Raw genomic sequence first — 27344 nt, forward strand, 5'->3', positions numbered from 1 at the left:
ATCATGTGGTTATTCATCACACCTTTGTTTGCATAGCAATATTAATCATAGAAGTAGATAATTAATTATTATTCATCTGCCAAATAATTATTATTCATCTGAATGCAACCGGTTATGATAAAGATTTCAGGGGTACAAACATCTAAACATAGAAAAATAGAATAACAGGCAAAACTATCAACTGAAAAATGCAACATTTCATTGGGAACCGGCATCCAACTAGTTGAAATGCAACCAGGGTATATTTTTATGATATCTTGCTAGCACTGGCTGGTAAAGAAGGGTAGATGGGATAGTAGAATAGGTTTCACTGCCTTGGAGTGTGTACTGTACCAGGTTGCTCTCTGCAGGGGGGCAGATCCTCATTTTGTAGCCCTTCTCCTTCAGTTCTTGGATAAGGTCAATGAGCATGTGGGTCTGGGACAAGTTCTAAGGACAAGGGACAGCATTGAGTTAGTCACAATGGATTGTTTTCGTGTTGATTGCAAAATAAAATGATCAATTATAAATAGTTCAGGACAAATGTATCGTAAGCAAACACAAGTAGAAGTCCTCTGTTTTAGTAGCATGATCAGATATAATGCCCCAAACAAATAATTTAATAAATAACAATAATGACAATCAACTACAATCAACAAAATGCATTTCCTGCAGAAAATGCGGTGAGTGCTGCATTACAAAGTGAGGTTGAAAATATTTTTTAATAAAGCCACATAGATTAAGACAAAAAGAAACGTAAAATGCCTTAAATCAATTGAAGGGATTTGAACAAAAGTTCAAAAGTCTAAATGGAGTAAACAATGTAAACATGCACACCATTTAAGAAAATGTAAATGGTTGGAAACAAATAAAGTGACAGCTGAATGAAAAACGCAAAGCATTGCTAAAAAATGCAGAAATGTAAAAGGAATTGAACTGAAGAATCTGAAATAGCCGAAATTGTATGTACTCGCCTTATGCTCATTAAAAAAAAAAAAATGAGTTGTCCAATTAGGCGGTAAAATCACCAAATCTGGCAACGCTGCCTGAACGTCGTAAAAAGTAGTCCAATTGAGGAGAAAAACTGCCCAATCTGGCAACACAGACTGCACGTCCTCACGCTCTAACCTCAGCGTAAATCAATGAGACCAACTGAAAACAAGCCGACATGGAACTTAAACTGTGATTTTGAAAAAAGTACAAAGGTAATCGAAATTCTGTAAACCTTTGAACGAAGGTTAACGATAAAATATCTGAATGAAAAGTGTAAAGAATTGCTAAAAATGCAGAAATGTAAAATGAATTGAACTGAAGAATTTGAAAGGTCAAATGTATTGCCCTGCACTGCTGGTGTGTGCGTGTGCGTGTGCGTGTCTGTGTCTGTGTCTGTGTCTGTGTGTGTGTGTGTGTGTGTGTGTGTGTGTGTGTGTGTGTGTGTGTGTGTGTGTGTGTGTGTCTTTAAGAGAATAGCGAGCCGGTGTGTGATTAAAAGTAGCCCAATAGAGCGAGAAAAACCGCCCAATCTGGCAACACTGCCTGAACATCCTCCAAAAGTAGCCCAATCCGGCGGGGAAAATTGCCCAATCTGGCAACACTGCTGAACGTCCTCACGCTGCAGCGTCAACGTAAATCAATGAGACCAACCGAAAACAAAGCCGGTATGAAACTAAAACTGTGATTCTGAAAAAAGTATAAATGATATCGAAATTCCGTTTGGATATTTTTGAAGATACAAGTGTTAAGATTTGTTAAATGGTTTGAACAAAGATAAACGGTTGATTTAGTTACGTCTACAGTTGAAGTACTCTGCCGTCCTCCCATTGACACCCGTGTTAAAAAAAATATAGTATTTTTGAAAGTAGAATATCTTAAAAAGTATAAAATATTAAAAAAATCTGAAAAGAAGCGAGCGGTTCCAAGCTATTCTGAACATTTTAAAATTTGGATTGAGTCTCTAGGTGAAAAATTGAGGAAGGAGATAGGTCCCACAGTTTGTAGAGAATAATAAAGAGGGAAGATAGAAAGAAAGAATAAAACTTAAGAAGAACAATAGTTGAGCACTGCATGCAGCACTCACCTAATTACTGAAAGCCTTGTTTTGAGTTTAGGGTCTTGATTGATATAAAATTCTGGAAACAAGTGGTGGTTTCCTCTAAAGGAAGCCTTCAAATGAATGTGGATGCAAGTGTTAGAGATGTGAATGGAGTATCCTTGGTAGGGGTTTAGACCCAATCAGCCATTGTCCCTTCATGTTACACAAGCATTCAGGTTAAGCAATGTATTAAGTATGCTTACAGGACATTCAATCAAGAAGAAGACCCTGAACAAAATGGTGGGAAAAAACACCACATTGTTGCAGGCGAAGCATGCCGCCAGCACAACACAACCAGTGGGTGAATAATGCTATGTGAATGCCCTGTGCGTCCAATGAGGGCCACTCGTATGTGGGCAGGTGAATGGCATTAACTGCATCAGACATTACCCCAAACAACCACCATGAGTTTGAGCCGAAGTATCAGCTCTCTAGAAGATAATCATGGTCAGGTTTCAGGCACCATTCATAATTTTCCCAAAATGTGCGTGTACATTTTTTACAGCTACACGCGTCTCAGTAAAAAGTGTGACAAGCAAAGTAATGCTAACAAACAACCAGCCTTTTTGGAAATCATTGGAAGACCGAAAGGACTTTTTGTGCTGAGCACACACTAAACAGGTAAATGCATGAGGATCATTTGTTCGTGAAAGATGTCGTTTTTTACTTAAGTCACGTATTTGATTGCGAGTTTGCCTTTACAATTTTCATCAGTTCCGGGTTTAAAAATCAGGACTGGGTTGTTGAGGAGTCTAAATCGATAAGTGTGTGGTGTGCATTGTTGGCAACATTAATCTGGTGGTAAAGATCAATGTATCGATACAATTCAGTGTTTGACTAATGCCTAGAAAGTAGGCCCAACCCTAGGCCCAACCCTAGAATCAATAGCCGAATGCTGCCCCTGTAGCACCGACCTGCATTACGGCATTGAAGAAGCAGGTGTTCCCCAGGTTATTGATGCCTTTCACAGCAGCCAGCGTGCTGTTGAAGGCGCTGCTCTTCCCTCTGGCGGGATCGACATGGTCAGCAGCCTCCTCTCGCAGCTTCAGGATCTTAGGAGGTGTGCCTGAATGAAGGAAGGAAATAATAGTTTAGTTTTAAGGAGTGCCAATAATTAATTAATCATATGCGTAACAGAGAGAGATTACGAGATTAAATTAAATTCCAGAGACGGCAGCCTTTAAACCTAAGGACACTGCTAACTACTAGCCTCTGCTCTGTCAGTCTGTACAGTGTTATGGATTCTTGTTTGGAGGAAACTAGCGTTAGCTATAAGTTCTTGTTCCCTAATAAAGAGAGCCAACCTTCTTGCACCCGTGCATTAAGAAAGTTTGCAATTGATCAAATGAACGTTAACTCTGACATAACTTCATATAATGCACATTATTCTGCATATACGTTCAAATATTATAAACAACCCTTAAAAAAAGGAACGAGAAATAAAAAGTGAAAACGTAAAAAAAACCTTCCAACACTGCACAACAACATTTCTGTGAAAAATGTATCCCTTTTAGAAAAAAATATCTTACATAAAAGCCTGTCTGGTTCTGATAAGGCTGTGTAACAAGAAAACCAAAACATTCAAACTCTCACAAAAAGGCCATGTGAACGCAATGTGAACAGCATCATTCCTTTAGATCAGAGTTAGACTATGGCTGTTGTGGCCTTCATCAGGCCGCAGACCCTAGCTTCATGACCAGGTCGCAAAGAGGTGTTGCTTGGTGTCGGATGTGCACTCCCTGTGGAGGCTGAGGCTGGGGGCCAGGGAGCAGCTCACTTTGGAGATTGAGGCCCAGAGCGGGGGGGAATAGGCAGAGGCTGAAGGGCTGCGAGAGTGTGGTGCTGGGGTGGCAGCTGGACAGAGAGCTAGGTCATCTGGGAGAGCAGATGACAGCTGGAGGAATCTCTGCTGCTCGACAGGGAGGGGCAGAGGTTGTAGTGGTGGATGAGAAGAGGACTCTCTGGAGCCAGCTGTTAGTCCTGAGCCCCACGTGAAACTAACCCCAAAGCAGCTTACTCTGAACTACTGATGGACTGACAGAGGGAAACGATTGTAGATCATTATTTAAGCCACTGTCAAGGTTAGCCAAGTGTTACCTTTGCACAGCTGTAACTACACTTAAGTCATTAGGTGTGCGGTTAGGAATAGTATTCATATTAATTATATCCATTACAAAATCCATGATTGGATTATTCTAGCGAACACCATGAGCCAATATTGGCAAGTACTTTAATGGATGGATGTAGCCACATTAAAATGACTAATCTATTTATTTAATCTGTCCAAATCAACAAGATAATTCAGCAAAAACATTGGCTAATCCATAGACCATCATTATAGTCAGATTAGTATAGATAGTTTAAAAAGTGGACAATAACTACTTTGAAATAATCACAAGTACACCGCCACTCAAATGAATCAACACGTCTCCTCCAAATCTAATCTACTGCATAACTAGCCAACCACAAGCACCATAGCTGCACTGCGAACAAGCTTGCCTTGGGTATGCAAACAAGGCATGGTCTGAGCCATGCAAATAAACGATTAACAAATTCACCCGGCTCATCCCTTCTAATTGAATTCTCATCAGGCCGGCTAGTCAAGGGAGAGACAAGTGGTGTTCCGTCACATTAGGCATTAATGAGCAAAACAAGTGAGAAGACCCAAGGCTGTAGGGAGATTACAGGAGACAGCACCCATTTCCCCCTTGCTCCCAACTCAGAATGCTACATTTTACACTACTTAGCATGTCTTTCATGCTCCAAGAGACTGCAAGCTGCCTAATGCGTGCCCACACCCATCCACATCTTCACCTAGAAACAGTAGCTTTAGCAAATGATATGCTAATATTATGTTAATGATATGTTAATGATATGATAATACCAGAAGGTTTACAATAATAACTACCTGATTACAATGACCAGGTGGGCACCTTTAAAGCGTTACTTTCATAGTTTGTGTTTAAGAGGAGGAACTAGCCTTACATACTATGTCCCCATAGCATTGTAGTATTACTATTGTAGAAGTATTTGATTTACATCCAAGATTACATTTGAGCTTGAATTTCATCTATTTATTTCCCTTCTTAGGAACCTCCTCGGTAGCTATATTCAATGCTGTATAATAACTACATAGTTAGTAATTTTTGGTGTCTTTGTTGTTTCATGGCATGTTAATGCATTATAGATGTCAGATGTATTTATTCAACCTTTTGCCTGTAAAACAAATACTTGGATTTATATACTTTCTGAAAGACAAAATAATAATATAAGAAATATTGATAAAAAGTAATCCTTGACCTTAATTTTGAAAATCCTACACACTCCACACCCTTGTGTGCTTTCCTTGCACCCAATGTTTTTCCATCATTACTACCATTATTACCATCATATTAATACCTAGTAGCATCTCCTCAATGGGTCCCTTCACCATCATCATAATTTTTGGACAGTGTGACAAGCACAAAAGTATGTAGAGCACAAGCAGTTCCTCATCTCTGCACACATTGAACCAAACCTGAGTACTTCTGAATGTCGAAAGGGATGTGTTGAATGGGGTTCAGCCCAGCAGCACTTTAAGTACATCAACCTTTCAAGAGGGCAGGTTGGCTGTTTGCTCCCTGCCCTGGACCCTTTCAGTCCCTCCACCGTTGGTAGGGTGAACCCGACACATAAAGCCATAATCTGCAATACAACACTCGTTTGCCTTTAACGTTAAAATGGCATTGACCTTTGCATGTTTTCCTTAAATTCTAGGAACCAGCGCTCATTTACAAGACATTTACTAGAATCACCATTACTTTATCAGCAGAGCTCATTCCCGTACTGGCCTTTCTATCTTGAGCCTTTTCTTCTTCCTCAAGGCTGAGAGGACCTTAACAAAGTGCGTGCGTGCAATCTCTCTCTCTCACACACACACACACACACACACACACACACACACACACACACACACACACACACACACACAGTGTCTCTGGGTCATAGGGATTGGAAAGTGAATGCATTTAATTTGTAGATTTGTTTTCCTTTGTCAAACACCTAACCATTAACACAATTAATTAATTAAATGTTTACTTAATTTAGTCAAGAATCAGCCAAAAAAACCTCTTTAAAACCATGTTGCCTTTTCTGATATTGCCAAGGCTATGTTGAGGCCATGTGTCATCCTTGAAATAAATAACACAATAACATTTTAAACAGCATTTTTTATATTATTTATGTTAGTATACATCTTATCAAGTATTCTTCATGAGCGTATTATTCAAGCTTGGATATCTGGTTTGTTTATAGACATGTATGAAAAATCTACTTTTTAAAGGTTCCATTCATTCACATGCATTTGTTGAACTAGGGTTTTTTAATTCTTCCAAGTCAATGTACTTTTAATTCAGAACTACAGGGAAATATATGTGCAACTGGCAATCTATCCAAGCCAGATATTAAATAGGGTCTTTAAAACCTTAATTAATAGTATATCATAGCCAAGAATACATTATTATGCCCTAAATATGACATACTACCTTGTTATCACATCAAGGGATGTTATCAACTCCCAATTTTCATAGTCAAATAATCAATGAGTGGTATGTGCGGATAATAAATTATTCTGATTTGTCAACAATGTCAGAAATATACCGGGGCACAATCGTTGCTGCTGCATAACCCTAAATATGGAGTGGTGCCAAACAGGAAATAGAAGTATATTGTAGTTGCAATATTATCCAGAGTAGTCACGCATGTTCATGATCTGAAAAGGTGTAAGCATCTATCTATCCTCCTCCTACCATCTCACTCATGCATTCAATGCACGAGTTTTGCTCAATTACTCTCAAACATAAACTACAAGCCCAGCCTACTATTTGCATTTCTAATTATCGACTACCGACCGTATTGGGGACAGGCTTCTATTATTTTACAAACACATTTTTACCACCATCAACAAATAATAGATTACTGTGCCCCACCGCTACTTACAAAATCTCTCTGAATGTTTCTCTGACATCCCGAACAAGTCTTTGAATGCCGCCAACTTTAATCGACGGGGGACACGTCCCCTGGCAGGCCTTGTGCTCAATAACAGGACTGGGGGGGATGTGGGGGTTCAGCTTGCTGGGATGACTGGCTGTTACGGCGGCCCATCCAGTGGTGCCAAAAGCATCTGGCTCACTACACTGGCAACATCTGGGGGGTCGATGTCTATCTCTTGCCAGTGCCATCAGGGAGCAACCATATGTCAACACAATGCATCGAGAACAAGCAGCACAGAGGCCGCTGCATCCAGGCTCACAACACAAAGTACTGCACTCGTGAGGAATCGGATGACGGTGGGTTCACTGCTGGAGACACAGTCTGTGGAGGGGAAGATCCAGATAGGCGGATGGGAAAGTGCAAAGGGTTGAGGCTAGGTTGAGTCTTATCCAGCCTAGAAACCGGAAGCTTGGAAAGGGGGCCAAAGGGTTCTGAGTGGGATGGGGACGCCTATGGACACACTGTGCATCTGGGACCATAACCCAAGGTAAACATTACTCTGGGCGCCATCTGGCCTGGGAGAAGGACACGGGGCAGAGAGGAGTGTGTTTGTGTATGCGTGTGTGTGTGGGTGTGTCAGTGCGGTGCCGTAACAAGCATAAGCATATGGAAACACAGATTTTTCCTCTCCCTGCAGCGTTCCAGGGCCAGGCAAATGTCAGCACGCCCTGCGTCCACCACCTGGCCCTCCTCGCTCAGCCACCCAATATGGGCTGAAGGGACACTGTGGAGCCTGTCCCTGGGGGCCCGAGAAAGCATCCTGACACACATACATAAATACACACACACACACAAAATGGATAATAATAATTAATCAAGACTTTTGACGTGTTTCCCAGTGGAGCAGAGTCAGTTGGTGTGGCAGTGCGTGGTGCATGATGTCCGCGTTCTCATTTACAGGGCAGCAGTTTGGAGAGCCGAGGCCAGCTCCCCGCATGCAGCACAGAGCATGCAGTCAAGAGGAAGGCCATGGATGTCTTAATAATTTGTTAATTTGTTGTGACCGTGGGGCATGAAAATCCGGTTTCCTTGCCATCTGAGGCCAAGAGATTCCGAGCGCAACGGCACCGCGATTGCACGTGCACCAGGCATGCATGGACCCTCGTGCTCATGCACGCACACGCAAGGCTGCACAGAGCTCCCGCTGCCCACTAACTGGCCTACTTCTGTGTGCGGTGGTGGGGATAAAGACAAATTCACCCTTGATTACCTCTGTGAAAGCACCACCAGGGGACAGGCTTCTTAGTGACTGACAAACAGGCCCCACTGACAGCCCACCCTCTGGTACAACCACTAGGACTAAGCTATCTGAAGAATTTGTTAGTGCATTAGTCACCATGGGCAATCTTTTCGAGAGCCAAACATGTCATACACAAAGCTTTTTCATTAGAAAGCTCATCTTCTTTAATGTGTTGTCATAGTGTCCTTGAGCACGACACCTAACCCCCCCTCACTGCTTATGAGACGCTGGTTGACGCCGACATGGCTAGCCCTGTGGTAGGAAAGGCATAACATCCATAGCACTTAAGGCAGCCTTAGGGAGTGTTATATAGATGTGGCTCACTCCATTTAATTACACTACGAAAGTTAACGAAACCATTATTATATATGAGGATGTATTCAAACAATGCCATAAGACGATAGCAAAATATACAATATCAAAGCAATTGAAGAACCCTATACAAACCCAAATTATTAAATATCTTATAACATAACATACAGCCAAAAGGAACTTTAAATCAGGATGGACACATTTAATAATATAACATTAAAATAAAATTATTGAAAGATAATGGATAAAAATATTTAGAAATAGGATGCTTGCATGTATACCGACAAAATGAATAAACAGCTTCAAGGAGGGACATGTCTGAAAAGGATGGGGCAAGGACACTCTTAATGTGAAACTCAATCCATGCAAAATTTTATCGCATTTTCTTTATAATACAGGAAACTTCACAATTTAGTACAAAACTAAAAATAATAATTTCATTAATAATTTACGAACTTTGGCAGGAAACCATTCCGGCTTCAAGTCTGATGTGTATTGCCAGACCAAAAATATACTCAAAAAAATAACCTTCGAAACATCTCTGTTGTATTAAGTAAGCAAATATAGCCTTATTTTAATTTAGACACTCCAAACAGAAAAAAGAAATACGGTACTGATGAGAGCTTTTACCAGTAACCAGGTAAGAAAATTGGCAAAAGACCGCTATCGACGAGCCCCGATGCCTATTCAGACCCAATGCTTTCATTTGAGCTACACAAACACCCCAGCTGTGTTACATGCTGGAGCCTGGCTCCCAGAGGACAATTCACTTTCTACTGGGACTCCGGTACTTGAGCTGAGGCCTTGATGGTTACAGAGCATAGTAAATAGGTTTTCTTTCTTCCCTAAGCTGTTGTTGTGCCAAACTATTATGGATTCTGACAAATTCCCTGCTGTGGTTTCTTTGTGCTTGGGCAAAAAAGGAGAGAACAACAACAGCATGGGACTCAAACCTGGCCTTCAGCATGAAATGCAATTTCACAAGCGCCTCGACATCGATGGTCCATTTTGCTACCACAATGGTCAGCCGCTTCTTCACCCAGTTCGCCGGCAGCGGCTGGTATGGTATAATCAAACAGCAGAAAAGGTGACTTTTGAGTGACGTAAAGTGGTAAACAGGGTATGGCGTGGATAGTGACTGGCCAAGCCAACAGACTGGCTCCATTGAGCAACCGGTTCTCTGTTGGCCTATGGAAACCAATGGAATATCTGAACAATAGCGTTCAAAGAAATACAAACCAAAAACCTACAACGTCTTGAGCTATGGGGAATAATTATTTGCTTACGTCTTCAATGTAGCGGAAAGGTTACAGAGAATAAAGATGACAGCACATGGGTGGAATAACACCTCTTTATGTGCATGTAAATGTGAGTATGTGTTTTAAATTCTGCCATTAGAGCAACTAAACCCCCTCAACTTAACCCGAATCTATAGGCCAGTTACAATTAAATAATTCTACTGATATTCCTGTGGTAAATTTAAATATTTATGTCTTAAATAAAATAAAATCAAACAATATATTTCAAATATAAATTAGATTTTTCACATACTTACATGAATGCCTGTGCATCTGTGTGTATGCATGTTTGCACATCTATGAGAGTGTGTGTGTGTGTGTGTGTGTGTGTGTGTGTGTGTGTGTGTGTGTGTGTGTGTGTGTGTGTGTGTGTGTGTGTGTGTGTGTGTGTTCGTTCGTGGCACGTGTGTCAGCCTACTCCAGCTGTTAGTCTCCGGCCCCTTCTACTTGTTGAGAAACCGGAGCTCCCACAAGTGCAGTACACGGGCCCAGGGGTGGTGAGCCACACAAGAGAACAGAGAGAGGGACGGACCAGAGGGAGGAAGGGGAAAGCAGACAGCGATGGAAGGCCAGAAAGAGACGAAGAGCTACAGAGCAGCGTGGCTGATCCCTGCCACAGCTGCTCTCGTTCTTCAGGGAACCCAGCCGCGAAGCGCCGCACCCAAGCGCCTAATTCCTCTAATGAGTGCAGCCATGCAGAGAGGAAGGGGGGGGTCACGGCTACTCTACCGCCTGGCTGTGCGACTGATAGGTGACCAAGACCTGGTCAGGCTGGGACAGAACACTGTTTCCATCCAGAGAAAAAAAAGACAGCAAGACACGGATGCATAATGCAGACCGGGCACAGTGATCAGACCTAAGGGGGCTTTGCATGCCAGCATAGACCAGAATGTCATAGGGTGCCAGCACAAAAACAGGATAGAGAGCAGGGCCTGGGGGTGGAGGGCCTTGGGTGGCCAAGGGCATCTGCTAGATGACTGGCTGGGATGGGGAGGGGGGGGGGTTCAGGTGGCCAGATTAAGGTAAAAGGCAGCAAGGCTGACAATACAGCGTAGTAGTAGCTGCATATGGAAAAGAAACATGCAAAATACATGGAATCAAATCTTACAACAGATTTGAGGGGCTTTTCTCAGTTATTTGTTTGTGATACTGTCAAAGAGTTCGGTTATATTAAGCCAAACAAAACATGATTTGAAAGACTTGTGAGTGTTGAACCATAAGCTCCAAGAAGAGAAACTCTACCTTCATTGTACTACAGGATACTAGTAGAGACATACAGAACAAAAAACATATAACACAATAGTCTCACACAATGCAAACCTGAGATGTGTGGGTATGGGTATTCGCTTTCCCCACCAGGGGGAGTATGTGAACATCCCATACATGTTATTGTTTTGTATAGGTTAATCACTCTGGTGAAAATGATATCTTAACTACAGGGGTTCAATTATGACCAGGGTTATTATGACAATTGTGACTTTTTCTTCAGTGTACATGGTTTATTTCAGCCTATATTTCTATGTATTGTCTGTTCATAAATACTTGTAATTGACAGATACCCATCTAATTGTAAATTATACGTTATTCGATTTGAAGGTCTAATATTGAAAAATACTTAAGTTACCTTGTGGATGCGTTTCACAAAAAGAAAATGTGGGTGCGTGGTACAAAATGTATTGTGTGCGTGTGTGAATGCCACCAAAAAACAGTACCTGATGTTGCCTTGACAGAGTGCTTTTGTAGAAAGTCCAGGGTCTGAGCCAAAGCTTTCTTGTTACAGTGAGTGGAGAGCTCTTCATTGCATTCAAAACACCTGTTTAAATGACGCAGCCCCAAACAAAGCCAGAGAGGTACCAATCAGTCAAACACAAAGGGGACATTCGAGATTAAACCAGCACTATTTACTTTTGCACTCAGGAGACTGAATAAAAAGTTTAAAAAAATATATACCAGCGGGCTAAGCCTGAAGGGAAAATATGAAAATAAAGGCTAGCTTGCTGCCCTTTATCATTTGGAGACCACATTCATGTGCGGATAATATGAATATGAATTGTATAATATGAATTGATCCCGGTGATCACATCGCTCATAATACTCAGTCTGATATTTATTACCACGGATAACTCTGGGATACCTGCGAGTGATTCAGCCACGATACATTTTCTACAGCTGTTTGGGCAGTCGACTGATCCGTTGTCGACTTCACACAAAGTGAATAAAGGTGACTTACACCAGTAAAACTTAAATACATTAACTTGTGTGTGAACATCACTTCTCCCTGAGACACTTGCGAATGATTTTCAGTGGCAATGGTGGCAAAAAAAGCCAAGTCAATGGCTCATGCTACTTCACAACATCATCAAACTGTTTATTTTGTTATTATTTGATTGAGAGCTGCCTAGTGGCAAATATTATGTACTATGCCTTTAATAAATAAATACTCCAGTGCCTGGTGGGCTGTATGGGAAAATGATAACCAGTATCAGCCTTTCTTAGTCTATGAATATCTGCCTTGGTCAAGAAATGTCATGTTGGTTCATCCCTAAAATCTTTCAGATCAAATTTTAAGCAAAGCTTCTTCTTACCAGGCCTTCCAGGTGCTGAGACTGATGGTGATGCAGTGGGACTCTGAGTGGAGAGCGTGATGATGCTTGGTAGAGTGCTGGGTCTCTGACTGGTTACAGCCCTGAAGTTGAAATTAACAAAGTATGGAAAACAGATATACCACAATGAGTGCTGTGAATTTCAATAAAAAAAAATTGCATTCATATTCTGTTTTGTCATTTCATCCCTAGATATACAATTGTACTCGTATTTTGCATTTATTTCTTTTTTTAGAAAGCAGCACCCTATTTTACCTGAAATCCACACTTGAGGCAGACCAGGATGTCATGGGAACACGCAGGCTCCCCATCTATCAAGGTTCTCTCCCTGAGGCAGTCAGAGCACACTGACCACATGCTGGTGCTCACCATCTTCTTCACTGAGCTCAGATCTACTGCCTTGCTCACATGCTGGCAGGTCAAACCTAAGGATCAGGTTCATTTACAAAGATTTGAATCTTAGAACACTAACATTTTTTGAACACTCACATTTTCATTGCACTGAACTTTTGTCACAAAGCAAGCCAAAGTTCTTAGGGAAGAAGGCTCCGGCAATGACATATAGTACTATTGTCGAAACAAATCAGATGAAAAAAGGAAAAAATGTGCAAGCAGTGCTTCAAAAGAGATGAAATGCACATAAGGCAACCTTGCAGAATGGCTGTTGTCTGCTGACAATAACCACAGACACAAACCAAACAGGTATGTTCTTTAGAAGAATTTATCTTAAAAAATAGTACTGCAATAACCCCTACACTAACCAAAGTACTTTAATTCATCTTACATTCAAGTTTTTGAAGCAAATTAGTCATCAATGCAATATGATGAATATAAGTTACAATAAAGACATGGAAGGATCATGAAGGGTATATTTTTTTTGCATAATGCCTTTTATCCTGACAATGTATGAAACCCTTCAATGTGTAAAAAAAATACATTCACAGTAATTCACGTCAGGCTCGTAGTACATTAAAGTTACAACACGAAGTGACATAAATATCACATTCAACACTTCTTGGCCGACCATACCGCTGACTTCATCCGATGAGTCCTCATCCCGAGGCTTTCTGGGTCGATTAGTCCGCTTGGTCATGTCGGCGGCTCTCAGGGAGAATGGGTCTTTTAGCCGCATCTGGAGCTGGGAGTATGAGGATTTATACATGATGCAATTCTACAACCAAAGACTCCTTCAGCCGCATCTGGAGCTGGGAGTACGAGGATTTATACTCGGGTCATTCTAGATCTAATACCATAGTCAAGAACCGTCAACAATATACAACTAAAACTAGCGAGATACCAAATGGCTTGGTAAATGCAAGTTTCATATCCTAATGTTGGTTGATGTGCAGCCGAGGGGTTGACAGTGGGCACTGGGCAGTGATCAAGGATTGTAAGTGATCTATGGAAGCTAGTAGGACATAGGGAGCAGGACACATGACACAAGGAAAGGCCTCATGTATCCGCATTAACTTCTAGAAAGCGGACAGGTATCGACTGTCCCAAGTTAAATATTGAATCAAATACATTTTGTCATTGATAATACTCTTTGTCAACTCACCCCTTTACTCTTGCTGTGTCTTATGGGCCAATACGAGATAAGTATTTAGTTTCCAATACTTTCTTGCTAGTAGCAACACGCTAGCTCAAGGCTTGCCAGAGACAACCCACTGCGTTCATCAAGTGTTTAACATTAAAATGCGGGTGTTTAGATGGTGTATTCAGATGGTATCCTCACAAAAAGCTGTTTTATTGACCACACTTTGGTTGGTTCTGGAATTTACGACACTGTTCCGGACGGCTCGAGCTGGGGCCATCCACAGTCACGTGGTCCAGACTGTCAACATGTGACGCTATACGGTGGCCCGCTTTGCCTTTTCAGCGAAAGTATCGCAATTTAAGTACTTGTTTAGGCTAATAACAGCGACTGTCGAAATCCTACGTATTCAACATCACTACGCAGAGTGTTATTACCAGCGCTATGTTACTATTTGGTACTACTGTGTAATAATCAAACTATAAAACTACAGTGTAATAGTGAGTTGGATTTTTGCCCTTCATCTAACCGTAGTTCAACGCATGCGCATTATGTATTTTATGTGACGCCTGATTTGGTACAGTAGTGTTGTTCACGTAATGTCTTTATAGTTTGAGGGAAACCAGTACACATTTCTACACATATCGTATTTTTTATTGATTTCATGGCTCTCAGGGGTTGCTGGAGATACGCGGGTGTAATACCAAGGTTGTTGTTGTTGAACAGTGAGGGCGTTCATGTTGCCTGTCTATCAACACGACCACTGGGAAGCCTTCCTAACACTCGCTCCTCTATTTCAGGTAAATGGCCAAGGAAACGACTCAGACCGTTTGTAATCTGCTACCTGCTGTTGTCGTTTTTTAAACTGGGGAGGAATGTTTGACTGACAACGTCTGTTTAACCCCAGATGTGCTGCCTACTAAATGGTCCATACGCAATTTGAGCTCCACAACAAACATAGATGTGAGCTACGATCAGCTCAAACAGGATCTTGCTGGTCGGACTGCTGTGGTCATAGATGTCCGGGAGCCGTGGGAGCTTAGGGAGTATGGCACCATCCCAGGGTCGATTAATGTTCCTCGTGAGTGTATATATTTATCAAACCAATTTATGAAGCTCCTATTATTACATTCAGTTGTTTTGTTTCTAGGTAGGTGGGTTACGTTGGTGATTAACATGCTACTATCATTTACATTATCAGGTCAATATAAGACGTAAAGCCTGTATAGATGTCTAGAAGTACTAAGGTCTGGTTTGCTTATATTGGCTTCATGTTCTCCACAGTGGCCCAAGTAGATGCCGCCCTCCAACTTAACCCTGAAGACTTCAAGGAGAAGTATGGAGGTGATATGCCACAGCCGGCTGATAAGATCGTCTTCTCCTGCCTTGCTGGCATCAGGAGCAAGAAGGCGCTAAATACGGCCGCACTGCTGGGATACAAAGAGTAAGTGCAGTTTACTACGTGACTCAAATGCCAGCTTTATTGGAATCAAGGTCCAAACATTAACCCTTTGCACAGTCACTGGCAAATAGAGTTGACCCTATGGCAGTACAAGTTCAATACAATCAGATAAAAAAAAAAAGAATACTCCCAAAATGGGAATTCACACACAATCTCTAATAATCTCTTATGGTAAGAAAATGTTAATAACTGATATTCTAACTTCCTTTCTTTCATCTTTTCAGTGTTCTGCATTACCCTGGTGGATGGCAAGAATGGGCACAAAATGAGCAGCTTAAACCTAATTGATGTGAACTGCAGTGCCATATGGCGATTTCTTTCACTCATCGCTCACCAATGTTAAGGTTTAACGTGACTATGAATGTCCGTGGCCGAGTGGGGACTGTCCGGGCACTTCACGAATGCCACATCTCAGTGACTAAATTCTGCTTAAAATGCCAAGAAAATCCTGGTTGAATATGACTGAATGCGCCACTCCGATCAGTCTATATGTTGGTGCCTCAATACTGAAAAGGAAAGCATATTTGGCATATTCATTATTTGCTTGCAATAAAGCTTATTTGATATAATAATTTATTATCAATTTTTAAACAATCTGTATTGTCAGACCAGAGGGTTCATGATCGGCCGTTGAAACTTTCGACAATGCAGACTGCTAGCTCCTTTGTCTCATATTTATCTGTACTCAAACTCAAAAAGCAATACTTAACAAACTGTACAAATGATTTTGCCTAAAAAACTACTAGTACACAGGTTGGTCATGATTACAGCTATTGTTTCTGTTTTGATATATCTATATTTAAGCATTCATTCTTAACCAGCAACTGCCATTTTCAGAGAATCTATGCAAATGCCTATCACTGTAGAATTTATCTGAAATCATTAAATGTGAAATTTTGTTTCAGCATTTTGAGTTAACATATTATGAGTCCTATATTTAATTCTTAGCAAATTCCTTGTTGCCAGTATGATTCAATAAAAAAAAAATAAATGGGATGGATGGTTTGGCTTAAATGCCTTGTTTATATTGAATAAACAGTGAAATGTATTTAAGGTGACTTCAACTGAAATAAAACAGAAAATTGGTTGTTTGAAAAGCGTCACAAAAGCTGGGATGATTTATTGAATTCAATAGCCATTCCTTATAGTCGCTGCATCGCTGTATGAATTTGTCACTGACTTGCAATAAACAATTCCAGGTGATTAGGTCATCCTCCATGGGAATATGACAAGTCTCTTTCTAATTGAAGCAACTGACGTGTATACACACGTTACTTTGTTAGTTACTAGACTACAGCACTCTGTAACTGTAAGAACCTGATCAACCAGTGGGAAGCATTATGAACCTAGATGCTGCTAGGTGAGTAAAGGCCATTAGAACGATAGTTTATGCCATATTTAGTGACGTCTATCAAGTGTATAGAATTGGTTATTATCGTCTCATATTGTAGGTAGGTGATTGAGGACTAGGTAGGATTTCTCTTAAACATTTACGAAAAAAGGGAGAATATCATGGTGAAAATATGCAATGAAAAGATGATGTATTGGGAAGTAATAATAGCCAATGATGTCATTGGAAATAGCTTGCGAGTGGGAAACGCAGTTCACGTCCCTGAAACATTGAGGCTTCTCATGAGTGGCACCCTGATGCAAGAAGTGAGGTCAAAGGGAGAAAACGACAACAACAACACATATCTGCCTTGCCTCCTTGCGTGTTGGCAGTACATTCTGATAGAGATAAGCCTATGTATAGATAGCTGGATTAACTGACCCTTTGGTGGCCATGTAGGTGTCAATTAGAGGAGCTTTCTGGAAAGACTGGACCAAAAAGGCCTCTCCTATCCCTTTCAACTGTGAAACTCCAGTATGACCCTCCAACCTTCCCCATATCCATTCATTAATTTCCCACAATGAGGCTGTTTAGTTTTTTGTACATGCTTTTTTTCTTATTTAAAAAAGGACTAATGAGTACTAAGTCTTATCAAATCTCGCCAGGGTTCTTTGTCTATCACTGACAGTGGGCTCTTCAGCACATACTGACTTTAGTGCTGAAGAGGCAATTAAGGTTCCAATCAGATTAGATCACGTCATAGCCCCTGATTACACCCTGTCTCCCTCCCAGTGGATACTCTTAAGATTTGGAGAACTACAACTCCTGCCATACCGTTTTGGTTGTATCGTGCTTGTAAAAAGATTAAACGGGAAGCAGAGGTCAGGCATATTACCTAAAATATAGAAAAGCAGGCCCTATAACCTGTGCTATATCCCAAAATGTTTGCGTTCATCAATCTTAACACAAGATCATCACAGGTAGCTGCTAGATATCTGAATGGCAGGTCGAGTTGCTGAAGAGGTAATAGATTCCACACGCACCGGGTCATGTTCCGAGCTGGCCTTGCTGAAAGCCGCTGGGCCCGGCCTTGTTGGAAACTATAAAAGCTTGGGGTGAGGTCCGCCTAGGTTCTAAAGAGGAAGACTGAAAGTGAACAAATCCACCCACATTCCCTACTGTGTACAAGGGGCTAAACGGTAAAACCACCACCACCATCACCATGAGTCACAGTCCGGAAAGGATCTCGTCCTACCGCCGTCACTTCGAGGACAGCTCCAGCTCGTCCTACCAGGTCCGGGTGTCCAGCCCGTCACCTACCCGGAGAAATGGCCGCACCGCTTCTGTCGGTGTGTCTCGCTTCCCTGGAGCCGGCAGCACGCGCACAGAGTCAATGGGAAGAAGGACCGCCTCGGCTGCACGAAAGACCACCCGTGTGTCTGCATCTAGGTAAGCTGGCTCAGTCCACAAAGACTCTATATCTGGATCTAGGTAAGCTGGCTCAGTCTGCAAAGACAGGTGTGTCTGGATCTAGGTAAGATGGCTCAGTTCACAAAGGCTATATCTGGAACTAGGTAAACTGGCTCAGTCTGCAAAGACTATATCTGGATCTAGGTAAGCTGGCTCAGTCTGCAAGGACCAGTGTATCTGGATCTAGGTAAGCTGGCTCAGTCCACAAAGACCGGTGTGTATGGATCTAGGTAAGCTGGCTCAGTCAACAAAGACCACAAACATAGTGGGCTGATTGGGGTATATCATAATGTACCTTTATGTTTGATGTATGTTTTATGTTGCCATAAATATAATCATATAATCACATAAACATGAGAGAATTTGTAAATGTAATATAGGTTATACTGTAAATTGGGCTCTGTCAAAATAGCAAGCACAAACAGATTGTGTTTCATGAGCAATCAATACTGCACCTCTAGGTTCAACATTCTATTTCAGGACACAACACAAAATAAAATTGACATCATCATCAACCAGCCATGTAGTTTCACACACAAGTGAGCAATATCTCTTCGGATACGGATTTGATGGCTGTGACTCATGGGTCAATCTGAGTTTTGTTGACTTTCATTTTGCAGTGCAAGTGCGGGCACCGTGGCATGCATAGGTTTAGACGGAGTGCCCGCCATCGATCTGGATGTGGCATCTGCCGAGAACCAGGAGTTCCTCAGCACTCGCAACGGCGAACGCCGGGAAATGATCGTCCTCAATGACAGACTGGCTGTATACATCGACAAGGTTCGCTCCCTTTGTTTGTTAAACAGCCAGGGTTGTGGTCCATCCTATCAAGGGAGCTGGATTTTGTCTCACTCATAAAAGTACTCCCCATTGTTGTATATTATGTATGTAATGAGTCAAAATTAGCATCTAATCTATATATAAACTAATATAAATAGTAAATATACACCTCAATGTACACATTGACAGGTACCTTTTTGGTCACCCTAATATACTGGCCCATATCCAAGTTTTGATTGGGTTTAAAATAGCTTGTGTTTTTCGCAGGTTCGATCGCTAGAGCAGAAGAACCAGTTGCTGGAGACTGAGATCGAGGCCTACCAGAACCGGTTCCAGAAGCCGACGGGCCTGCGCCTTCTCTACGAGGAACAACTGAAGGAGCTGAAGAAGATCGCTGAACAGATGCGAGTTCAGCGGGTGAGAGAAAATGTGTCAAGTCAGAACGTCGCTTTCATTTGTTATTTACACATTTCAAATAACCAATAGAGCGCACCGGAGGAATGTATTTGTTTCTGGCAAGGTTTACGCCTCGCAGAGCTTCAGTAGATTATCCAAGTAGCAGCACAAGAAGTCAACTTGGTGCTTTCAAGGTTCCCTGCCTGGTAACAGGCCTATTTCTGGCAGGCAAATGGTAAAGTGCCTCAGTTCATTATGGTGCAATGGAGTACAGCTGTCTGCAGTTATGCTTTACCCATAGATTAGTTGGCTTGATTACACACACACACACACACACACACACACACACACACACACACACACACACACACACACACACACACACACACACACGTAGAGACAGACACAGGCACACACAAACACAAAAAGACACACACAAACACACACATTAGATTAGCTCAGATGAAAGAAGCTTGATACAGTACAGGCAGAGTTAGAAAAAGGGTAACATTTCTCACACTGGTGTATTGACGGTCTCTTGATCTTCAGGACATTGCCTTGGCCTCTAAGGAGTCCACATCTGCTAACTTGGCATCATTAAAGATCAAGTATGAGGAGGCATTGGAGCTGAGGAGGAAAGCCGAACTCGACATTGAGAACTTCCGCCCAGTAAGCAAACAGACATGGACATACATCTCCAACCTTACTAATTACTTAATAAACCATTATACTCCGTAGAGACCTAATGACAATACTGTGCTTTCCTTAGGATGTAGACAAAGCCACATCCTCAAGGATCGCCTTGGAGAAACAGCTGGAGCAGCTGGAAGTAGAAATTGAGTTCCTGAAACGGGTCCACCAACAGGTTAAAACTTCAACCTTTCACACACGCCTTTTTCCAGAGCGCAGTGTAGTATATGCATGCACAGGAAATTGAAGAGTAGGTTTAGTGTTTAGTGCTCCTTGTTGCTGATAGATAAGGATTTACTTCAGTCCTCTGAAGGTAGGAGGACACCCCAGCCACAAACTAGATTGTTCCATTGGTCCATGGTCATTAGCTAATGGCCTCATGAATAACAGAATACCTTCACTTCTTCACAATTCCCATTGTATATCTCCACTGCCCAGGAAATTGAGGAGCTTTTGAAGCAGATCTACTCAGCCCATGCATCAGCCGAGAGCGCCTTTGCCCTGCCTGACCTGGCCTCAGCCTTAAAACAAATCCAGAAGCAGTACGATGACATTGCTGCCAAGAACCTCCAGGTACGAAAGTGAAACACACAGTCAGATAGATGTGACTTCAAGTGTTTACATCTTGTGTACAACTATAATCGTGTTACGTTTCATATAAGTTATGTTTCTTTTACAGGACATGGACGCATGGTATAAAAACAAATTTGAAGACATAACCAACAAGACCACAAAGCATGTGGATAAGGTTCGCGGAATCAGAGAGGGAATAGCTGGGGCTAAAAAAGATGTGAGTCCTGAGATTAAACCCCCTAGCCATAGTTAATCACTATTATGGGGAAAATAATAGATACCCAAAATATTTTTTAAATTGTAAGCGTAAATTTAATAATAATCCTGTGTAATTTGTGAAGATCCTAAACAAAGAGAGAGACTTGGATTCCATGAAGACAAAGAATGATGGTCTTGAAGCCCAGATCCACGACGCACAAAATAGGTACAAGAAGGAGCTGGAAGAATTGCAGGTGAAGAGAAGGAGTTTTACGTGTACCTTAATCATTGAGTGAATGCCCACAAGTTTATCACAAACGCAGACACACACTTGAACACATGATCAAGCGAAAACAGTTGAACAATTGATTTACGTTGCTTTTGTGGCTGTTTTAATTCACCAGGCCCGGATTGAGGCCCTGCAGCATGAGCTTAAATCCACCAAGGGGAAGATTGCGCTGCACCTGCGTGAATACCAGGACCTCCTGAATGTGAAGATGGCTCTGGAGATTGAGATCACAACATACAGGTGGGGGAGCAACCAGCGGCTACTGTATCTGGTGAATTGGTGCACAGTGTTATGTACAGACTTTTAGAAATACATACTGTAGCAGACAATTGCATCACATGTTCTTTTTCTTTCTTACAGAAAACTAATCGAAGGAGAAGATGTGCGGCTCGCTGGTATGATGCTCAATGTGTCGTTCATGAGCAGCAACTGCATGAGCGCCATTGGGGCTGGGACAAGCATGGGTGGAGAAAACATGGGTAGCACTGGCATCGGAAGCACAGGAACTAGTGGCAAAAATATGGGAGGAGCAGGTACGGGTGGAGCAGGAATGGGTGGCGTAGCAATGGGTGGGGCTGCCATTAGTGGAGAAGGAATCAATGGGACTGGCATGGGTAGTGCTGGCATGAGGGGAGCAAGCATGGGTAGCAATGGCGTAGGTGGAGTAGGCATGGGTGGTGCAGGCATGGGCGCTGCAGGCATGGGTGAATCAGGCACTGGTAGAGTGGGAATGGGTGGTGCTGTTGGTGGAGCAGGAATCAGTGGCAGAGGCATGGGTGGTGCGGGCATGAGTGGTGCTGGCATGACTGAAGCCGGTATGGGGGGTGTAGGCATGGTGGGAGCTGGGATGGGTGGCACTGGCATGGGTGGTGCTGGAGCCGGTATGGGTGGTGTTGGCATGGGTGGTGCTGATTCCGGCATGGGTGGTGCTGGCATGGGTGGTGCCGGCATGGGTAGCACTGGCATGGCTGGTGCCGGGATGGGTGGTGCCGGCATGGCTGGTGCCGGTATGGTTGGTGCAGGCATGGGTAGCACTGGCATGGGTGGAGAAACAATGGGCAGTGCAGGAATCAGTGGCACAGGCATTAATGCAGGAATGGGTGGTGCTGGCATGGGTGGTCCTGGTATGGGAGGTGCTGTTATGGGTGGTGCCGGTATAACTGGTGCCGGTATGGGTGGTGCTGGTATGGGTGGAGCTGGAATGAGTGGTTCAGGCATTGGGGGTGTAGGCATGGGAAGTGGGGGGATGGGAGGAATGGGCGGAGCCGACATGACTGGCGCTGGAGCAATGGGCGGAGGCATTCATGGAGTCGGATCAAGGGGCATGGATGGAGGCCTGGACAGCAGTGCCGGGGGCGTACGTTCAGGCACTGAGGGCCAAGGAGGAATGGGAGCGGGTCGGGTAGGGGGCTCGGGCCCTGAGGGGATGGGCAGTGGGAGGAGTGTAGGTGGGGGCAGGGGTACTGGCTCTGGAGGAGCTGTTCTCTCAGGAGTAGCCAATGGGTACGCTAGAACTGGGGGTGTGACGGGAGGCAGTGGAGGAATGGCTACCATGGGTGGATTGAGGAACACGTCTGGAGAGTGCCTGGATGGTGCCGGTTCAGGAGATCCTAGGAAAGCCATCGATGCCTACGCAGAGCAAGCTGTAGAGTTGACCGAGAGAAGGACCGTACTTATTAGGTATGTGACGATAACGGCTAGCCACTGCTCTCAAGAATGAATCCAGAAATAGGATGTATTAATCTCCAAAACACAACCAATGACTAACATAATCCCACTGGCTCTTCCTCACACAGGACCGTTAAAAACGAGGATGAGGTGCTGGAAACAGACCACCATGAACAGACCTACATCATCAGCGGGGCAGCGGACGACTCTGACGATGACCAAGCGTGATTTAACCATTTGACCTTCTTTGACCATTAAAAAGCTAATCGCCCCATCCCCCTCTTCCCACTGACCACTGACCATGTCTGGAGCATGACCTTCGCCCTTTGACCTGGACATCAGGACCATAAAAGACGCCCTCACCAGCCGAGCTGCGTCCATTCCCATTGGGCTGCACTGTGACCCACAAGGGTCGCTCAATGTTTTCTCTACACTTTGCTTCGGTTTGCACTCCCCTTTTCTTTTTTTTCCTTCAATGAGCTGCAAATAAAGCCATCAGCATTCAATGAGGTTGTCCCATGTCCTATTTGAAATCTCATTTATACATTGCTCATCATGGATTTCAGGCAGTGATGTTATAGCTTGTGTACAGCCAGCTTCGATCGACCAAATAAAAATAGTGTAGCGCTTGTTGGCACAGGATAGTAAGTGATGTGGCAGGGGACCACAGAGCCAAAGAGGGGAGATCACCTGGGGCTTGAGTGGGATCCTTTAAGACTTTTTTGCGAGGGTGAACAGGCCTACGAGGCTTTCCGTCTAGTCGATGGTTTCCTACAGCGATAGCGCATAGCCGTTTCCTGTCCCCATTCCATCCACATCCACACCTTTCCCTCGTACCGCTGATAGGGAGAGATCGGAGCTGGCCAGCAGATGCCAGCACACTCACCGGAGGGAGGCAAGGGATCCCTAAAATGTGACATGGGGGGGGGGGGGGGGGGGGGGGGGGATGCAAACAAAACGAGAATGCAACAAAACGAGAAAAGGTTAAACATTATAGTGGCAGTGGGATGAATAATGGTATTCTGATATGCACTCTAGATTATGTTATTGAAAACGCTTCTGAACATGGGCCTGAATCTATTTTGTCAAAGGTACAATTGTATAGGTATAATAATATCATTCATATAATTAATTATATTATAGTACACATTATATATATAATATTTCTCATATTTGTTTTTGTTTTTTTATTTTGGGATATTTGTGAGAATAATAATCATCAGCATGCACATTTTAACAAATAATTTAAAACTAAAGACAACACAAGTAACCAATTAAATACATTAAAAGAGGTTATCAAAAAAGAATATCCGTCATGACCTATGTGTCCTTTTTAATAACCTACGGGAACACGAGACAAGTGTACAATATGGTCTACAGTGTTACGACATAAGATGCTAATCTGTAACGAGATTTGAACAAATAGTCAAGATAATTTAGGTGGTTATTCTTGCAGCCCTAGATTTTAATTATCAGATAACCTATAGTTCCATTGAAATACATTCCCGTCCACACGACAGAAAACAAGTCATAGGATTAGAAGCCTGAAACAATCAATAAGCGCTCCTCCATCAAGTCCACCATCTCACCCACCCGAACACGCAGACACAATTATTATTCAAACCTAGAAATGTCAGTCGGACGCTCTAATGAGAAGCAGCCAGACGTCCGCCTCTCGCTCTGCCCCCGATTCATTAGATTGTACTCCGCGACCGCTGCTTATTAATGTCCATCCAGCCTAATATGCACTCAGGTCTGGCGATAATCACGAAATTTGTGAGGAAGACTACCAATCTATATAATAAGATAGGCGTCTATAGCAATATAATTAACAGGCAAACGAGCGTGAGAGTCCCCGTGTGTGACGGGAGGAGCCCTACACGGCTCAGGAGCTATCCATGGTGCTGTCATTCCTTTTCTATAGTCTACCCTCTTCTCCTTTTTTTTGTTTCATTGTCCAGGGCCTTTCCTTTGCGTTTATTTCTTGATTTGCGTCTCAATATAACAAGAGATTGTGAGAAAACAAATAAATTAACAATTAAGTTTAAAAAAACTAGCGCAGGGTCAATGCCTGTCCAATTTGACCAATGCAGCAATTCTTTATTTATTAAGAAATAAAAAAAGGAAAAAAAGTAAATAAATAAACATATATACAAACATTTTTAACACATTAGTGATGTTGTCACATTGGAATATTCAATATATATTATATTTATTTATACATAGGCCTCTTTATCTATCTATGTATAGCCTATATGTATCTATGTATGTAGCTATGTATGTATGTATCTATATCTCTGAATGATTATATCTATGTATCTCTCTCTCTCTCTCTCTCTCTCTCTCTCTCTCTCTCTCTCTCTCTATATATATATATATATATATATATATATATATATATATATATATATATATATATATATATAATTTGCCTGACGAACTGAATGAGGAATAAATCTGTGAATGTGCTTTGACTATAAATTGCTTTTTTACATTTAAACATATAAGACCATTAGAAGTCAGCAGACAATCATTCTTCTTGTAATAATAACAAACATGTTTTCTTTCAGTTAAGGTTACTTGGTCCTTGGCGTGGTATGTTTTAATTAAGGCTTTTTGGCAAAAACACGTTACATAGCCAATTAGGTCACTAACCTTCATCCTACGAGTTAAACCCGTTTTTACTTTGACTGAGGGAAAGTTGCTTTCCCTCGCCAAGGAGGGCAAAAGTTGTGACTCTTTCAAACCTGTGGTTTTCTGTCACTTTGTGCATGCTCTGAGGGCCTAAATCCCAATTAGGGTCGGATGACACGCTGTTCTATTCAGGCCGGGCTCTTCTTGCATACATTTGCCTAGGAATGAACTTCTCAAATAGATTGCGTGTTAAATGCGTTCAGTAGCAGAAAAAATCGAATAGAGTGACAGTTTCTTTCTGAGGCAGTCGAGTGAAAAAAGGTATGAATTTATAAGGTACACCGAAACATATCAATTTAGACAACTGTGCACGCCTTTATTCCTGCCCTTTCAGCCGGAACAATTGACTTTAAATTAGGGAAATTCGCTTAAAAGGCTGCAGCGTAAACTTTGGAGAGACTTTGAATGATGAAATGCTTGTGGCCCACCTCCGAAAGGAGAAGGCGCTGAAGATTACAACACGCATGAACTGCGTTGAATCAATCGCCGTTTAGTTGTCTTCTCTCTAATGCGACTTTGAATATTAGTCTGGGTTATCATGTCATCTGGTGGGAGTCCCATACAAGCACAATTACTATTCAAACGCGCCAGCAATGACCCACCCGCTTTACCCCGGCTGGTTTGCAGACCTACTTAGTGCAACTTTCATCTTCCTTGACTTTTGGTTTACCACATTAAAGGCAGCCGTAAGGTCCAGCTAGACATATCTTGCATCCTTAACACAAATAATTATGATGTTAATACTACAAGGTTAGGAATAGCAATGCAGGCCTATGGTTTCTTTTAATTTATTGTCATTGTATATAAATCCTAAGGAAATTAAATAAAGGATCGGATATAGGTAGACCCAAAGACCCGTGAGAATAAATATAGGATCCCCGCACTTTGCATCTCCTGAAAAAGATAGTAAATTCATTGGGTCGACATAAAAGATTTGTTTTCTACTGGGCTTGAAAAGGTCTTTAATGATACCCTATTGAAACTAAAGCAGAGAGGTGGCTATGGTACCCCAAAAAAAGGGGGCTCTATAGTCGGGGGACTTGAATGGAGATCCCTGGTGGGGCATTGGTCCCTGATATTTACTGCGCTGCTGTCGGACAGGTTGCTCTATGGCTCATTAATGGCCTACCAGTTAAGTCGGATTCCCTCCATTTGGATGATACAACCCACAGTGCGAGGGAGGCGTTAGCCAAATGGGAATCTAGTCCGTCCCGCATAAACAACGTCTCGGTAGGCCTCTGCGCTCCTCCGATAGTCGTTCTTTAAGTTCATTAAAGAGATGAAAAGTTCACTTATGAGAATGGAACTCTTGGAACGCTCTGATTGACTCCGCCATGGCGCTCTCGAATAAAGATCAGATCAGGTAATTAATGTGACTATCCTAGAAAGAAGAACAATGACGACGGTCAAGCCATTTAATTTCATTTAATTTTCCATCCCATTTGCCCCGAACACTGCTTTCCCTCTGACACCAGGCTTTAGACTGTCCACCGTGCTTCACTGAGTGCATTGGAAAGGGCTCCACTCAGCTACCTTTTTTTTTTTTTTACAGGGTTTGCCAACAGAAAGGAAACGTCTCCTTTTTCCCCTCTCGAGAATAATTAATTTCACTTTGTGAAATTCAGGACTTGAAGCAGTACCCATCCACGGGACGGGAGTGAGAACCGACTGTATAAGTGGTGGTGAGGGTGACCCGGAGAAGCGA

At 42.5% G+C, this 27344-nt stretch overlaps 3 protein-coding genes across 4 annotated transcripts in view; 2 read left to right on the forward strand and 1 right to left on the reverse strand.

Annotated features, from left to right (window-relative positions):
* Positions 1–14369, reverse strand: part of usp45 (ubiquitin specific peptidase 45) — a 28725-nt gene extending 14356 nt beyond the window's left edge. For both annotated transcript variants that reach the window (XM_079745721.1, XM_079745720.1), the window contains exons 1-7: positions 14114–14369; positions 13585–13693; positions 12811–12980; positions 12538–12638; positions 11665–11765; positions 2986–3137; positions 334–429 (exon numbers count right to left, since the gene is read on the reverse strand). In XM_079745721.1, coding sequence (XP_079601847.1) covers positions 334–429; positions 2986–3137; positions 11665–11765; positions 12538–12638; positions 12811–12980; positions 13585–13687 — 723 coding nt within the window. In that variant the 5' untranslated portion in view covers positions 13688–13693; positions 14114–14369. The remainder of the gene's footprint in view (positions 1–333; positions 430–2985; positions 3138–11664; positions 11766–12537; positions 12639–12810; positions 12981–13584; positions 13694–14113) is intronic.
* Positions 14370–14663: 294 nt separating this feature from the next.
* On the forward strand, positions 14664–16610 carry tstd3 (thiosulfate sulfurtransferase like domain containing 3). The gene is made up of 4 exons (XM_079747014.1): positions 14664–14889; positions 14997–15170; positions 15374–15533; positions 15776–16610. Exons 1-4 carry the CDS (start codon positions 14754–14756, stop codon positions 15837–15839), a joined length of 534 nt encoding a protein of 177 aa, XP_079603140.1. The 5' UTR covers positions 14664–14753; the 3' UTR covers positions 15840–16610.
* A 1493-nt stretch (positions 16611–18103) lies between these two features.
* Positions 18104–23173, forward strand: LOC307088496 (uncharacterized protein; the record flags this gene model as incomplete). The annotated part of the gene is made up of 11 exons (XM_079754401.1): positions 18104–18330; positions 18972–19131; positions 19399–19548; positions 20077–20196; positions 20297–20392; positions 20656–20790; positions 20897–21007; positions 21132–21242; positions 21393–21517; positions 21638–22957; positions 23074–23173. 11 exons carry the CDS (start codon positions 18104–18106, stop codon positions 23171–23173), a joined length of 2655 nt encoding a protein of 884 aa, XP_079610527.1.
* Between the last annotated feature and the right edge of the window lie 4171 nt (positions 23174–27344).

Source organism: Pollachius pollachius, assembly GCF_949987615.1.
Source record: "Pollachius pollachius genome assembly, chromosome: 1".
Classification (NCBI taxonomy): domain Eukaryota; kingdom Metazoa; phylum Chordata; class Actinopteri; order Gadiformes; family Gadidae; genus Pollachius; species Pollachius pollachius.